Raw genomic sequence first — 16,587 nt, 5'->3', positions numbered from 1 at the left:
AGAAGAATGATCCGTGGATATTGAAGAGATTGAGTACTCTCTGCTGTCAAGTTCTCAAACTTTAAGCTCTGGTTTATGACAAATAAATGATCCAGAAACAATCTTTTGCATTTTTATAGCCTACAATTTAAATTTTCTTAAATGCCAAAAGGGGAGTTTAAAGTACCAGCATTAAAGCTTTACATTATAGCTGAAATCAATCACATAATAGCGAAGACATTTTTGTATAATTCATTAGCATTTCTAATCGTTCTCAATCATACCTATGCAAAATGTAGGCATTTAAATCAAATGCCGTTTACTGAAGGCTTCATTTATATAGGTCTCTCTACTCTTCATCCTTCTTGATAGCATATAAATCTCATGTCCTCTGCCATCTCTGTCCTTCAAATATTACACTTTATTAAGAGCAATATTGCTCTGAGAAGTAACTACCACTATGGATATTTATATACTGCTTTTCAAAAAAAAAGTTCTCAAAGCAATTTACTTAGAAAAATAAGAATTACATAAAGATGGCTATAAATAAATCATGTTGTCTGCCCCTCTTCATCTATAAAGAAACAAGCAAACAACCCACTAGAGCAGCACAGGAAACAAAGTTCTAATCTATAGTGGAAATGTTTCAATATATAGATTATTATGCAAAAACTTTCATTCCCTAATACACATGTCAATGTTTCATTACATTTATTATCACTAAACATTCACACAAAAGGAAACAACTGGACTTACCCGGTGTTTTTCTTTAATTTTCTTCCTGTAATCCTCTTTGTCAAATTTGTCCTCTTCCTGTAGTCTCTCTTTTGCTTTGTCTAGATCAATTCCACCAGAATTGTCATCTTTTTCTTCTGTGTCTTGAACAGATTTCTGTGCTGGTGGCCACTGCTGAATTAACTGAATCACAAGAGAACAATGAAAATATTATAGTATATTTTTTATTACTAAAACCAGAGTGGCTGCTTTTCATGTTACATTTTAATGGCAATGGAATGACTCCCGAGAGTCACTCTTGTGTTTATGGAATCACATATGCAGAGATATTTTTAGAAGTTTGTTAGGGATGCGTGAGAAAGAAATCTTTTGCTAAAGATTATTGCTACTCTGGATCAGAAGAATAAGAGATGTAAAATGAAATGCTATTTTTAACCAGCTTCTGGAAGGTAGGAGGTATCTTTATAGAGCTTTAGTTTGAATATTTTTACTCCTTTCAAGTTGAGATTGACCCAGTCACATACACTCAGAACTTCAGCACATACAGTGTTTAATTGGACCACTATCTGATTCAGCTGGAGGCAAGCTGGCAATTGAGCTGCGAAGCAGGTAGGCCAGTAGGCAGGAAGCAACAGAAGCCAGCAAGATCAGCCAACAGACAAAATGAGGACAGGCAGTTAGACAGTAGATTGGTCTGTGCCAGAGCAATGAGTTGCTCAGACCAAGAAAGCAGGTCACAAGCTTTACAGGGCCATGTAAAATCCTAATGGCCTCTTGTGTCACCCTGAACTAAAAGTTGCATTACCACCCTCTGGTCATATGCAGAGGTGGTGCTGAAGTGCAACAGAGAACAAGACAGTAATTCCATCCTCTAGCAAAATACCAACTGACAGGGTCCCCAATTTGAAACCCCCTAATGCCATATACTACCTGAATTATACAGGTGAAAATCAAGATTCTACTCTATTTCCCCTGAAGACATGTATAATTAACAGGAGCTCATTCAATATAAGATATTGGCCCAGACTAATAGGAATATTGTGGAAATTAGGAGAAAGGTGGAGGTAGCAGCAGCACAATCAGGAACTGAAATAGGAGATTTTGCAGCATGGAAGGAGGGGAAAATATGCTTATTTAGCAGGGCAGGAAGATGCATTTGGTACTGATATGAAGCACAAGGGGGTTATCATATGGAAGAAGCAAAAACATCAAGGGCTGCTACACAGATGGGGAGAAAGAGGAGTTGCAGCGAATGTCCAACTCAGGCATAGAAAAATAATGATATATAGAAATACCCATGAGATGGATATAATACCACCAATATAGCATTTATTAAGCACCAAAATCACTTGGTGCTGTATATAGTATATTTTAAGCATAAGCATATTCAAACTGACAATACCACATACACAAATGTCAGAAAAGCACCCCCCACCACCGTCTTCAAAATGTTTCATTTTTCTCTCCCTATGAGATTAGCTCAGAATATCACTAGAGCCAATATTGCTATTTCACATTCTGAACGCAGCATTGAGTTCAACATTATTCCTCACACAATTTCATAAAACAAGCCTTAATACATTGACCTAATTATAGACACGACTGTTCAGCATCCATGACTACCACAAACATACATTACAGCATTTCCTAGAAAGAAAAAAACTGATCAGCTTTCTATCTGCTATTATACTCATTATTCAACTTTTTGAGGTTCACATTATCCTTTGAAATTCAAACACACGAAATTATTTTAAGCAGCAAAGCATTTGTCTTCTCCTTCTGTGCAGCCAAACTAAATGTTTCATTTCCAGTAAATCGTGGGCAATTATAATTTGTTAGGACATATTCCCAAGGAGATTCAGTAGTGTGAACATAGCTACAATTCTGTTCGTTTGATCAGTGACATATCAGGCCTGCATTTGGCCCATGAGGTTCTTGAGTGCACTGAAATGGGCCATAACAGTGTTGTGAAGGAAGATGTAGGCTTCACACTTTAAAGCAGTGCAGGGATTGACACATTTCTGACTAATAATGAGTATGTACAAACCTAGCAACTCCTGCCCCTACTTCTGTTTTTCCTTCATTCAACGCATCTAGTGCAATTGCATCAGAATGGAAGAGGAGCTGGGTTTCAAATGAGCACCTGTTACCAATTGCTATGGGAAAAGCCACCAATATTTATGTATTTATTCTTCAGATTTGTGAACCACCCCAAACTACATAAAACAGATTAAAAACTAAAACCTCAACAAAGTTTAAAACCACAGTCTAGTTAAAAAGCTTAGGTGCAGGGGGAAAGTCTTTAGAGAATTTTTAAAACTGGGGAGGATCTTATTTCAACAGGGAGCGCATTCCAGAGTCTTGGGGTGGCAATGGAGAAGGCCCGTCCCTGTGTAGGCACCAGATATTTTCTTCTATTAGCTTACTGTGACTTTGCAGGCCACTTGTAGCCACACTGTGCACTGTTAGTGTTCACAGAACACAAATGTAAGGGCTTGATAATGAAGATAAAGAAAGAAATTTAACTTTTGGTGTAGCATGTTCTTCCGTAGAACTATGGATACTTCTGCTTGGGCAGTATTTCTTGGAAACTTATCAGGAGCTCCTCAATGAGAAGATCAGCCATGGTAATCATTCCTGAAATACAGCCAGCCACAATTATCCACCTTCCCTGAAATGTGTAGTTAAAGGGTGTGTTGAGTAAGGCCAAACAGGCCGTGAGTCTGGGCAGCATTTGAGGTGTATGCCCCTGAATCCCAAGCTGCTGGGGGTTCCCTGGCATTTTGTAAGACAGTCAACATGGAAAAGCTTCCTTTAAGGTAGAAAGTTAGCAAACTTCTGTCTAGGCCAAAAACAAACGATATAAGTTTATGCAACCATCAGTTAAAAAACCACAACAATTTGATTTGATCTTACCTCCCCATCTTCAGTAAATACGATTTTCGTGTTTACTTTAAATTTTCTCTTCAAGACTTTTTTTGCTTCTTTTGTTTTAGTTATTTTCTTCTTCAACTTTGAATTTGATGCAGCCTATAGAAGGAGAACAGACAGAAGGCAACACAGTTAAGCTTTTGTACAGATGATTCTAGAACAAAGATGAACTACATATGCTCCTCCTTGCCCTGAGGCACATCTGTACCGCTTGTGTTTTAGCATGTACTGCACATGCTAAAACTCTGCAGAAACACAGCACTGAAAAACAAATGTTTCTAGCTCTCAATGAAATATGCTTTAAATTGTGATGCTCAAAGATCTCTAGGATAAGTAGGAAAAGTAGCCAATTGGCTTAAAGGCCATCATTATATAGTCATTGCCTTCATTACTGGTATTAAACTATGCTTTCTCATTTCTAATTTATTATCTCAAATATGTTTTCTACAGTTTCCAACTGCATTCCCCAACAGCTGTTTATAAAGAACTACCTAGTCCCAGACATCATTAATACCATTCAAACTGTAGCAATTAAAACAGATTACTTCTAAGTATAAATTCTGAAATACAGAAGAAATACATCTTGGAGCAATGTAATAAATGTCTAAATTAATAATAAATGGTAATACATGTCTTTATTAGCCACACTGATGCCTTCAAGGCTGTAATACAGTTTATTAATTTAGGTTTTAAATGTATAACCAGCCCAGGCTAAGAACTGATAAATGCATCAAAGGACATCTTTTTAAAAAAAAAACTGCAAGCATTGACATTCATCATCATCATCATCATCATCATCATCATCATCATCATCCAACGTTGTTATCTGCCCTGTAACAAATTGTTCTCTGGGCAGCTCACTACACACCATTAAAACATCCAATAAAAACACAGAGCATCAAAAAAATACAAAATACAATACAAAACAATTTTTTAAACTAGTGGTTTTTTAAAAAATACAGTTTTAAAAATCAAATTTAAAAGGCCTGGGTGAACAAAAAAGATCTTTACCCAGAATCTAAAAGAACAAAATGATGGTGCCAGGCAAATCTCATTAGGGAGGCTGTGCCTAACACATCTTGCCCAAGGCCAGATTTCAAGAGACCCCACACCATCGAGAAAAGCCCCGCAGGACAACATTGAGAGGATGTAATCAGTGGTGCATATAGGTAGGTTTGACATCCAGACTGCTCCTGCCATGAGGTTGCACCCACTGTGAAGCCTTCCCTCAGGGGAAAAAAAAATCCTTTTTGAAGGGCCTCCTGCCACCAACCCGCACCTGCCCGGCTGCTGTGCCGATTTTTTCCATAATTTTAGCCGCCATGTGCGTGACAGGGGGGTGAGCCAAGCAGGCCTTCCCCCTCGGTGACGGTAGGTGGAGCAGCCACTGAACCTGTCTGTCTGGCCCAGCGACCCTTGAGAACTGCTCCAGCGCACCTGTGCAGTTGGAATAGATCATTGCAAGCCTGTGACATCATAGGCTAAATAGTGGCTAGAAATTATGGGAAAAATCAGCAATTCGGTGCGGCATGGCAGGCACGGGGTGGCAGTAGGAGGCCCCCTTGGACATTTGGAGTCCGCCACAGACAGGTTCTACACCCCTTACTAAATGAACTGAGTGTAAATGAATTTACTATGAATAAAAAAAAGTATTAATAGTAAAGTGTGTCGCAAAAACCAGACAATCCCATATTTAATCTCACCAACTGATGCCTACCATTTCCCCCCCTCTTAAATCTGCAGTGCTCTCAGAAGATGCTTTGGAGATCCAGATCCAGACCCAGATTTGGAGAACTTAAGAGAAAACTACTAAAAATATTTATATACCAGTTTTCAAAAAAATTTTCCAAAGTGGTTAAGAAAGAAAGAAAGAAAGAAGGAAGGAAGGAAAGAAAGAAAGAAAGGTATCCCCAAGTTCAGGAGGACACCAGCGTGGCTAACAAGCAGAGTTCGGGAAGTGATAGAAGGGAAGAAGACTTCTTTCAGAAAATGGAAGCCTTGCCCAAATGAAGAGAGCCGAAAGGAACATGAACTCTGGCAAAAGAAATAAAAGAAGACAAGAAGAGATGCAAAAAGAGACTATGAGGAGCATATAGCTAGGAATGTCAGGGGGAATCACAAAAAACTCTTTAAATATATCAGAGGCAGAAAACCTGCAAGGGAGGAGGTTGGACCCATAGATGATGAGGATGTGAAAGGGATTATTAAGGAGGATAAGGAGATTCCAGAGAAGCTGAATGTGTTCTTTGCATCTGTCTTCACAGTGGAGGATACTGACCATATACCCACTCCGGAACTGAGCTTCGCAGGCTTGGAGGCTGAAGAAGTGGGCCAATTTGAGGTGACGAGAGAGGATGTTCTAAACGGTCTTGAAAAACTAAAATTAATAAATCTCCAGGGCCAGATGGCATCCACCCAAGAGTTCTGAAGGAACTCAAATGTGAAATTGCTGCTCTCCTAGTAAAAATATGTAACCTACAGCCAAGCTCTATACCAGAGGACTGGAAAGTAGCTAATGTAACTGGTTTTCAAAAAGGGATCCAGGGGGGATCAGGGAGACTACAGGCCAGTTAGCTTAACTTCTGTGCCAGGTAAATTGATGGAAAGCATACTTAAGGACAAACTTGTTAAACAGGCCTTGTTGAAGGAGAACCAGCATGGCTTATTCAAGGGCAAGTCTTGCTTCACTAACCTTTTAGAGTTCTTTGAGAGTCCACATATCAACAGATATGTGGATAAAGGTGATCAGGTTGACACAGTGTACCTGGAATTCCAAAAAGCTTTTGACAAAGTTAGGTACTTACTCACCAAAGGCTCTTGAGTAAACTTAGCATTCATGGAATAAAGGGACAGGTTCATGTGTAGATCGGTAATTGATTGAAGGACAGGAAACAGAGACTCGGAATAAATGGACAGTTTTCACAATGGAGGGAAGTAACAAGTGGGGTCCTGCAAGGATCTGTACTGGAACCAGTGCTCTTTAACTTCTCCATAAATAATCTAGAATTTGGGGTAAGCTGCAAAGTGGCCAAATTTGCAGATGACACCAAACTATTTAGGGTAGTGAAATCCACAACAGATTGTGAGGAGCTCCAAAAGGATCTCTCCAAACTGAGTGGAGAACAAAATGGCAAATGTGGTTCAATGTAAGTGTAAAGTGATGCATATTGGGCAAAAAAACAACCGCCTCATATACACTGATGGGGTCTGAGCTGTCAGTGACTGACCAGGAAAAAGATCTTGGGGACATGGTGGACAGCTCTTTGCAAGTGTCAACTCAGTACACTGTGAAAAAGGCCAATTCCATGTTAGGGATCATTAGGAAGCAGACTGAAAATAAAAATGCTAATACTATAATGCCCTTATAAAAATCTATGGTGTGGCCACACTTGGAGTACTGAGTGCAGTTCTGATCACCATATCTTAAGGATGACATTGTAGAACTGGGAAAAGTGCAGAAGAGGGCAACCAAGACGATCAGGGGCCTGGAGCACCTTCCTTATGAGGCAAGGCTACAACATCTGGGGCTTTTTAGTTTGGAATAGAGGCAACTACGGGGAGACATGATAGAGGTGTATAAAATTATGCATGGAGTGGAGAGTGGGCAGAGCAAACATTTTCTCCCTCTCACAACACTAGAATCAGGGATCATCCCATGAAATTGATAGCCAGGAAATTTACGACCAAGAGGAAGTACTTTTTCATACATCACAAACGTAATTATGGAATTCTCTGCCACAAAATGTGGTGATGACCACTAGCTTAGATGGCTTTAAAAGGGGATATACAAATTCATGGAGGACAGATCTATCAATGGCTACTACTGGTGGCTATAGACTACCTCCAGCCTCAGAGGCAAAATGCTTCTGAATACCAGTTGCAGGGGAACAACAGCAAGAGAGAGGATGCATCCTCACGTCTTGCCTATGGACCTGTCAGAGGCATCTGGTGGGCCACTGTAGCAAACAGGATGCTGGACTAGATGGGCCTTCGGCCTGATCCAGCAGGGCTGTTCTTATGTTCTCATGAACTTCAAGAGGGGAAATAAGTGGGAAACCCAAACGGTAAAATCCAATACTGTATATGTGGATTTTTCTATAATTTGACACAGTTTCCCCATCAGTACAGGCAGTGGAAAAATCTGCTAAGAATGGTAGATATGATAATCCACACATCAAAATGTACATTAATTCCTACAGAGAAGAGCCTTCAGAGTAAGAATTTCATAACATGTGAAGCAGTTTTCAGAAGAAGCACCAACCAACCCCCCCCCCCGATTTCTAAGCACCACTCCATACATGGAGGTTGCCAGAGGTCACTTAAAAGTGCTTCCACATTGGTGACTATCAGTGGCTCCTAGTCTTAATGGCTATAGGCTGCATCCAGACTTGGAAGCAAGATGCCTCTAAATACCAGTTGCAGGGGAGCAATAACAGGAGAGTGGGCATGCTTTCATCTCCTGGTTGTGGATTTCTTGGTGGCATCTGGTGGGCCTGTGTGTGAAACAAAATGCTGGACTAGATAGGCTTGGACCTTATCCAGCAAGACTGTTCTTATCTTCACCACATGGCAGCTGCATCACATGGAAAGTTTTAGGACAAAGCACTAGAAGAAGAATACAGTCATAGCTTACAAGGGAGGAAAAACCCAAATGATGAAGCAAATTTTACACTGGAAGAGATCAAAGAAACATAGCTTAGGTATCTTACCTACAAAGTCCTCCTACTGAAAATTATTTAAAAACAGCTGTATAGCGCCCAAGGCCAAATGCAATTCAATTAAAGAACAAAAGATTTTTTATTTCCTATTTCACATTAAGCAGAAAATGAATATCATTAGTGTGCTATCCACTATGATCTCCATCCAAAAATAAGGAAAAAGAGAAATGAAGGTATGAATATACATTTCCTTGTGGGCTTTCATGAAAATTGCATAGTCAATAATATCCTGCCTTCTGGAATCCAATTTTTAACCTGCCACTTTCAATAACTACCTCTAACATTAGGAAAACAGGCAGCTAGAGGCAATTCAGGGAAAAAAAAACTTGAACTTGATTCACATTTTCATTCAGTAATGTGTCATAGTCTCAACAATGGCAATATTGATCCAATTTTGTACATCCTGGACTATGTTTCCTTCCTTTAAAAAAAAGCCTCTTAAAATCAGACATAAAAATGAAAAGGTAAATTAGATATTTATCTTTTTGAAATTTAACTTTTTAATGTGCAGAAATTTAAATTTTACAGAGTCAAAAAGGTGGGGAAGAAGCATGTCTTCAAGATTATAGTGTAAATAATAATCATCATCGTGAGGGAAATGTGTTAATTAAAAATAATGCAATCCATGTAACGCTAAAAAAACCTGAGTAGATGACAATTTCATTGCTTCAAATAACTGATACATCTTGAAAACTGTACAGTATTCTACAAACCTTATTTATTGTCATAAAAATCCTTTTGCACAGATCACTCTTGGGCCCCCTCCCCCACCCAGATACAGCAAATGACTGAAAAACATAATAGGTTAAGCAAGACTTGCATCCAAACTGTTCCAAGTCCATTTCACTATCTATTGTGGAACTGTGCTCCATGGAACACTTCAGATGTGCCTTATCTTCTAACCATGGTTACAAGACTGGGAGTGCCTCAAAGACATCTGTGTGCCCCCTTTCCCCTCTGGGTTGCATATTCCATGGTTGGTTTTAAAACAAACGAAAAGCTTATGTAGATGGGTCTAGAGCAGGCCTGCTCAACCTAGGCCCCCCAGTTGTAATTGGACTAGAACTCCCATGATCCCCAGCCACAGTGGCCAATAGCCAGGGATTATGGGAGTTGTAGGCCAACATCTGCAGGAGGGCCGAAGTTGAGCAACCCTAGTCTAGAGAGAGGGGAAACCATGCACAGAGGTGAAGAAAGACAGAGGAAGAACCATGGAGGCACCTTTTTATTTCCTAACCTCTGAAGCCTTGCATAGTCTTAGCCCTTATTATCCTTCTATTGTCAAGTCTCATTAAACTCCTGCCCAGGTCTTCCACTCCATCACCCTCAGCCATCTCCTACGTCCTCATATAACTCTGCCCTTTTCTCCTTGCTGTCCCATATTGCTATAGATCGCATATGTGATGCCACTTATCGTACATCTTTTGAATCAAAACCTATCTTTCCCATCATCTTTGGCATAACTCCCTAGTCCCCGTTTCCAACTGTAACTAAGCTTAAGTACATTTAACACATAGTCACATATTCTTCCGCTGTCCACCCTTACTCTACCTGTGCCCTTCTTCCATCATCTCACTTTGTCTGTTTCTAAATTATGAGTGTACAGGACCCTAGGAGACTAGGTAACATTATGTCTACACCAAACCCCAATGCCAAATGCAGCAAAAACTATGACTGACTTTTGCAAGGTTATTTAGAGGACAACAGTCTATATCATGCTTTGCACATGAAAGTGTTATAGTCTTCAAAGGGGTTCCACAAAATAATATAGCTGAATCTTATTACCTCTGAATTCTAGACATTTTTTCTAACTGAATGCACAATATGTGTTATATTTTCCCTCCTCTGCCCCTTAAAAACAATTCGATAGGCTAGATTTGTTTTCCATCTTGAAACCTGGTATTATGTCCTGAATGTGCACAGAGTTTTCAATTTGATATCTCAGTTTCATTTGAATAAAAAGAACCTTGCACTCCACAATCTGTAAGAAGGTGGAATTCTTTAGGAGAGATATTCTTAACATCCATCAGTTCTAGCATATCCTAGAATAGTCTACGACTTTAAAAAATAAACTGATATCCTGCTGTGTTGTTTGGTCACAAATCAAGTGAAATAAATGCTGAATGCTATTTATTGCAGTAAATTGGTTTATATATCATAGTAAATTTTGTTTATATTGTTGCTTATGTTTTATATAGAGCTGTGGAGGGTTCTTTAATTATTTTATTTATATTTGAAAGTCACTTTGAACATTCTCCCCTACAATGAAAATAACAGAGAAAAAGGACTTGGCAATACATACATTTCTAGTGGCTCAAGCATCCATTTGAACAAAGAGGAGTTGCTGTACTTGTGCTACAATATTGGGCTTAATCTCCCTTTGAGTCCTGCACACATAAAGGTCTCAAATAAACCTTGATTTAGGGAGCTGACCTCATCTGCTGCAACTATCCTCCCACCTGTAACAATTCTCTGACATTTTTGTCGGGCATCTGATGCATTTTAACCTATATAAAGAGGTTCTTCTCATTGGTTATGTTTTGTTTCTTATGGCTAGATATTTATAGAACTTATTCATCTTTCTCCTTATACACAGAATGAAAATGAACTGAGGACAAATCTATAAATGGCTAGTAACTACAAGAGCTACATGGGACCTCTGTGTTCAGTAAATACCTGAGCACCAGATGTGAGGGAACAAACAACTGGAAAGCTATTGTGCTATTCACATCAGCTTCCCAGAGGCTTTGGGCTTGATACTGAGGAGAGAAGGCAGATCTTCTCGAAAAGGCAGATCTGGCCACTGTTATTCATGCCTTAGTCATGTCATGGTTGGATTGTTGTAACATGCTCTACATGGGGCTGTCCTTGAAGAATATTCAGAAACTGCAGCTAGTGCAAAATGAGGCGGCTAGGATAATATCTGGAGCTGCCCACTGGGACCATATTACCCCCATTTTGAAAGAACTACGTTGGTTGCTAATCTGTATTCAGGTCCAATTCAAGGTGCTGGTTTTGACCTTTAAAGCCCTAAATGGGCTGGGCCCTAGATATCTGAAGAACCACCTGCTCCCAAGGGTTTCTGCCCGCTCGGTGAGGTCACCAGAGGGGGCCCTGCTCCATGTGCCAACAAAGAGGGAGGCTCGCCTGTTGTGTACACGGGACAGGGCCTTCTCAGTCATTGCCTACAGACTTTGGAATGCTCTCTTGGTGGGCCTCCACTCCCCAGTCTCCATCACAGTTTTTAGAAAGCAAGTAAAATTTTGGCTTTTTACCCAGGCTATTAATGAGTGTTTTGTTTGCTGCTGCTTTGTATCTAATGGCAATATTGTACATGGTTGTTTTTTAAAAAAAACTTTTAATTAGATTTGTATTTTTATAGTCCATTTTAATTCTCATTGTGTAGTTTTTAATGATTTATATTATTTTTAAATGTTTTGTAAATCTCCCTGAGATTATTTTAATGAAAGGCAGTATAAAAATTTAACAATAAATAAATAAAATATCCAAAATATTAATGTAATCAATCATTTCCAATGAACATGAAAAGTCCCATTCGTATGTACACATGAAGCTACTGTTTACTAAGATGGACCATTAGTCCACATTGTTCAGTATTCCTGAACAACAAAGTTCTCCTGGGTTTCAGATGGTGGTCCTTCCCAGTCCTTCCTGGAGATGTCATGAATTGAATCTGGAACCTCTTGAATGCAAAGCAGATGCTCCATCAATGAACTATAGTCCCTCCCCCTCAGTATTCTTACGTGATTTTTTACATTTTCCTCCTATTTTTGATGTTGCATCTAAGTTCCAAAACATGTCAATTGAATTTTTCTGGTTTCTGGTTTCATGCCCTGGATCTACAAAAAATATTTATTTTAATAAAGCTTCTGAGACTTAATTCAGCATTTGTTCCATTTAGCTAAACAAGGGCTATCAATGAATTATAATCCTCAGGAGGAAAATGTGTTTCAAAAGAACATAGATAAGATGCTGAATTCTCATGCTCCCTCCTCTGTTCCATGCCTACACAGTATTATTATTATTATTATTACATTTATATCCCGCTCTTCCTCCAAGGAGCCCAGGGAAACTACATACTTGAGTTTCTCTTTCACAACAACCCTGTGAAGTAGGTTAGGCTGAAAGAGAAGTGACTGGCCCAGAGTCACCCAGCTAGTTTCATGGCTGAATGGGGATTTGAACTCAGGTCTCCCCGGTCCTAGTCCAGCACTCTAACCACTACACCACGCTGGCTCTACTACAGTAGAGTAGCCTCAGTGACTACAGAGAATAGTTTCAGTTTTAGGATCTCAGTTTGCAGTATGTGCAGCATGAAAGAGGCTAGGAGAAAGGAAAGAAGGAAGAAAAAACGGAAACAGACCCTGAACTGCTTTGTTGGTTAGTTACCTTAAAAAAAAGAAGGAAAAAAAAAAGGTCCCTCTAGTTAAAATAGGAAGTGTGTGTTAACATGGGCATGTGTATGATTTGATGCCTAATGAAGAACAGTCTTTTGCTGACATTAACAAAAAAATTTTTCCTGCTCTACAACACTCAGAAATCTTCTTCATGGTCTCTGTGCATCACACAGATAGATCATGGTGAACGTGACTAATACTTACAACTCACCTATGCGGAACATTATTACTCCCTGAACCCCTACAAGGAAAGGAAAGGTTGTGCCATCGAGTCAGTGTCGACCCCTGGCGACCACAGAGCCATGAGGTTTTCTTGGTAGAATACAGAAGTGGTTTACCATTGCCTTCTCCCACGCAGTATGAGATGATGCCTTCCAGCATCTTCCTATATCGCTGCTGCCCAATATAGGAGTTTCACATATTCTGGGAAACACACCAGCAGAGATTGAAACCAACAGCCTCCTGCTCTCCAGGTAGGTTGCTTCCCCACTTATAAGCAGCATGATTATTGTCGCAGATTTTACCATCGTAACCCCTCCACACATGGAGAGGGATGCTGCACAAGACACAGGCAGACTTCTGATTGGGATCATGATTCCCATTCACACTGCTATCTCCATTCTACAACTTGATCCTGATTCAGGTGCCTCTGTGATCAGTACCAACTAGGGATGTGCACAGAACAGTTTGAATGACCAGCAATTCCACTGGTTTGAAGGGGGGGGCATACCATTAAGGGCACGGAGGGTGCCCTTACCCCTCCCGCCACATTTCTCCCACTGGTGCTCCATTTAAAATGTCTCTGTTGGGGCAGCAGCATACCTCCCTGCCACCCCAGTGTCCTCCTCAGCCGGAAGTAAAAGGAAGTATCTGGCGCTCATGCGCACGCCAGGCGCATGCACATGCATGTTGCACTCACTCACTTGCACGCCCATTGTACGCACACATACCGAGTACTTCCTTTTACTTCCGGCCAAGGAGGACACCGGTGCGGCAGGGAGATTTGCTGCTGCCCCAATGGAGACTTTTTTAAATGGAGCACCGGTGGGGGAAATGCGGTGGGAGGCGTAAAGGCAACCTCCCCCGCCCTTAAAAGTATGCTTCCCTGCCTTCAGCGCCCCCCCCGCCAGTTCAGTGTACATCCCTAGTACCAATGACATAGCCCATCCTATTTTCAAGGAGATTGTTGCCATCACGAATTGCAAACATACTATGATGCTGGGCTGGGAATTTTTAAGGTACCAGAGATGAACAATGAATTAATAATTCACATTCCTAAGCTGCAGCACCAAATTTCTGGGAATCCAGGCAACCGAGCACCTGGGATTTTGCCAGTAGGGATGTGCACAAAAATGATTTTGTGTTCTGTTTCGAGCTCAAAATGAAATACAAAATGGCCAAAATCGAACAGCAGTTGAGCTGGCAGTTTCAACAGAACAAACTTGAAATGTTTCGAGTGTTTCAGGCATATGGAACAATGGGGAATTCGAAACACCTCATCATTCCCCATGGGTAGCTACTAGGGACACCAAAGTGAGCTGGGTGGTAGGGTGTGATGGATGCTACTTACCACCCAACCCACCAAAGAAATTGGCAAGCGAGCATATTATACTCGGTGCTGAGAAAAGAAAAACACAAAATCAAACCTTCCTTCCCCCTGTCGTGAAGTATCCTCTTCTTCAAGAGAGACACAGTATAAGAGCTCTTTCTCTGCCTCCCAGTCCCTTTGAATACATCTTGAATTTGAAATTCCCTAAATTTGTGTTTCCTCATCCATCCCCCCAGCCAATGGAGACACAGTTGCCCATGACAACACTTGATATGTATGCTAACAAGCCAACCAAAAAGCACGGAGATCATAAGCCAATCAGAAGCCAGTGCCAGAAAACTAATCAGCAAGGGAAAAACAGACCTCCAAAATGGCACTTGGGACATGAAATATTTCTATCAAAAAAGGGGTTGTTCTACTCCGAGCTCAAAACAGGCCCTTTATTTAAAGGGTGTTCTGTTTCAGACATGAAACACTCGAAACAGTCCATTTTGAGTCAAAATGTTGTGCCGGCAGAACGTTCTACACATCTCTATTTGCCAGTCCTTGTGACGACACAATGCTGGCTCTCTGCAGACCATCACCTGAAAATGGGAATTGGGCCTTCTCTCTACTCCCCTCAATGCAGCAAATCCCCCCCCCTTCTTTCTCTCACCGGCAGAGGTACATGTTTAAAGATGCTAACCATGGTTAGCACTAGACCATATTCCTCTTAACCAGGGTTTCAAAACTTACTTCAAATCCTAGTTTCAAATTCTAGGTAAGAAATTACTTTTGGTGACATTAAACATGGTTAGTATCAGTGCATACGTAACACTAAACCTAGGCTGCACAACTATGGCCCTCCTGCAAATGTTGGTCTACAACTCCCAGAATATCTTATTATTGGCCACTGTTTCTGAGAATGATGGGAGTTGTAGTCCCAAACAGATGTAAGGCCGAAGTGGTGCAGCCTTGCACTAAACCATGGTTAACAATGACGAAGAAGTGGAAGGAAGAAAACACACATCACTGAAGCTGGTTCTCGATTTGTGAACTATGATTTGCAGAGAATCAGTGTTCCATCAAACCTGTGAGGCAGAATGCCTAGAAAAATCCAATATTCTCAGGGAAATATTATGGGCAAAAACATAGATAGGAGGGTAATCTTGCTTGCCACTGCTCCACTGCAGAGATAATGCATGCATTAATGCCGATACCCATCAAGTTGCTTTCAGAACACAAATCCTCCAAACTACGATCAAGGACCTTCTCTTCTGGCACTGTAAATTACCAAAGCACACAGAACACAATCAAAATGTAAAACACCTTGTATAAATCCTAACTGCAGCAATTATTTTCAGCTCCCCAAAAAGTCAGTTTGAAGCAAGTTTGCAGGATATAGAACATCCTCAGTAAATTATCTGGAAAACCAGAATCACATATATTTATTTCCCCAGCTAAAATGTCTAGCTCCTAGCTCCTGAAAAGGATGCCTTGGTGCTTCCTATTAATCAATGACAACAGCTCTGGACACCATCACAACAAGGCAAAATGTCCCTGCTTTGCCTGAGTTCTAGAAGTGATATGCTTCTGTGAGATGCTGAGATCACTTCCAGAGTATGGGATGTTTCACCTGCTTGCACAACAGTGTATATGTAGAGGGACTAGGGGAGTTGTGTGCAACCCCAATCACATCCCCACAGTCAGGATGTCAGCCCCTGTCATCGCAAAAGCTCCTAGAGGTTGGAAAATAATGAGTGGATTAAGACAGATTATGATAACACCAGGCTGGAAAGCGTAAGTCAATGAGGAGCTTTAACATCTACATGAAACCAGTTGGAGAAATCATCAGGAGATTTGGTGCAGGGTCCTATCAGTATGCTGATGGCACACAAATCTATTTCTCCATGTCAACATCATCAGGAGAAGGCATAACCTCCCTAAATGCCTGCCTGGAGGCAGTGATGGCCTGGATGAGAGGTAACAAGCTGAGACTGAAATAAGACTTATTGTGTCTTATTGTGGTACTTATTGTGCGGGGTCGGAACTCGGGAGATTATTTTGATCTGCCTGTTCTGGATGGGGTCACTCTTCCCCAGAAGGAACAGGTATGCAGTCTGGGGGTGCTTTTGGACACAAAACTTTCTCTGGTGTTCCAAGGTTGAGGCAGTGGCCAGAGGTGCCTTTTATCAGCTTTGGCAGATACGCCAGCTGCATCCATTTTTTGAGATAAATTACCTCAGAACAGTAGTACATCTGCTGGTCACCTCCAGAC

The 16,587-nt window shown here is 40.7% G+C and overlaps 1 protein-coding gene across 2 annotated transcripts in view; it reads right to left on the bottom strand.

Annotated features, from left to right (window-relative positions):
- The window catches only part of DDX10 (DEAD-box helicase 10), a 300,200-nt gene that overhangs the window by 106,123 nt on the left and 177,490 nt on the right, over positions 1 to 16,587 (bottom strand). For both annotated transcript variants that reach the window (XR_008320238.1, XM_053312440.1), the window contains exons 14-15: positions 3,631 to 3,744; positions 736 to 897 (exon numbers count right to left, since the gene is read on the bottom strand). Coding sequence is in view for 1 of the 2 variants with exons in the window: in XM_053312440.1 (XP_053168415.1) it covers positions 736 to 897; positions 3,631 to 3,744 (276 nt within the window). In the remaining variant the exon portion in view is untranslated. The remainder of the gene's footprint in view (positions 1 to 735; positions 898 to 3,630; positions 3,745 to 16,587) is intronic.

Source organism: Hemicordylus capensis, chromosome 3, assembly GCF_027244095.1.
Source record: "Hemicordylus capensis ecotype Gifberg chromosome 3, rHemCap1.1.pri, whole genome shotgun sequence".
In the NCBI taxonomy this organism is placed as follows: Eukaryota; Metazoa; Chordata; class Lepidosauria; order Squamata; family Cordylidae; genus Hemicordylus; species Hemicordylus capensis.
Note: the sequence above shows the minus strand (reverse complement) of the source record. Positions and strands in the feature narration are given on the sequence as shown.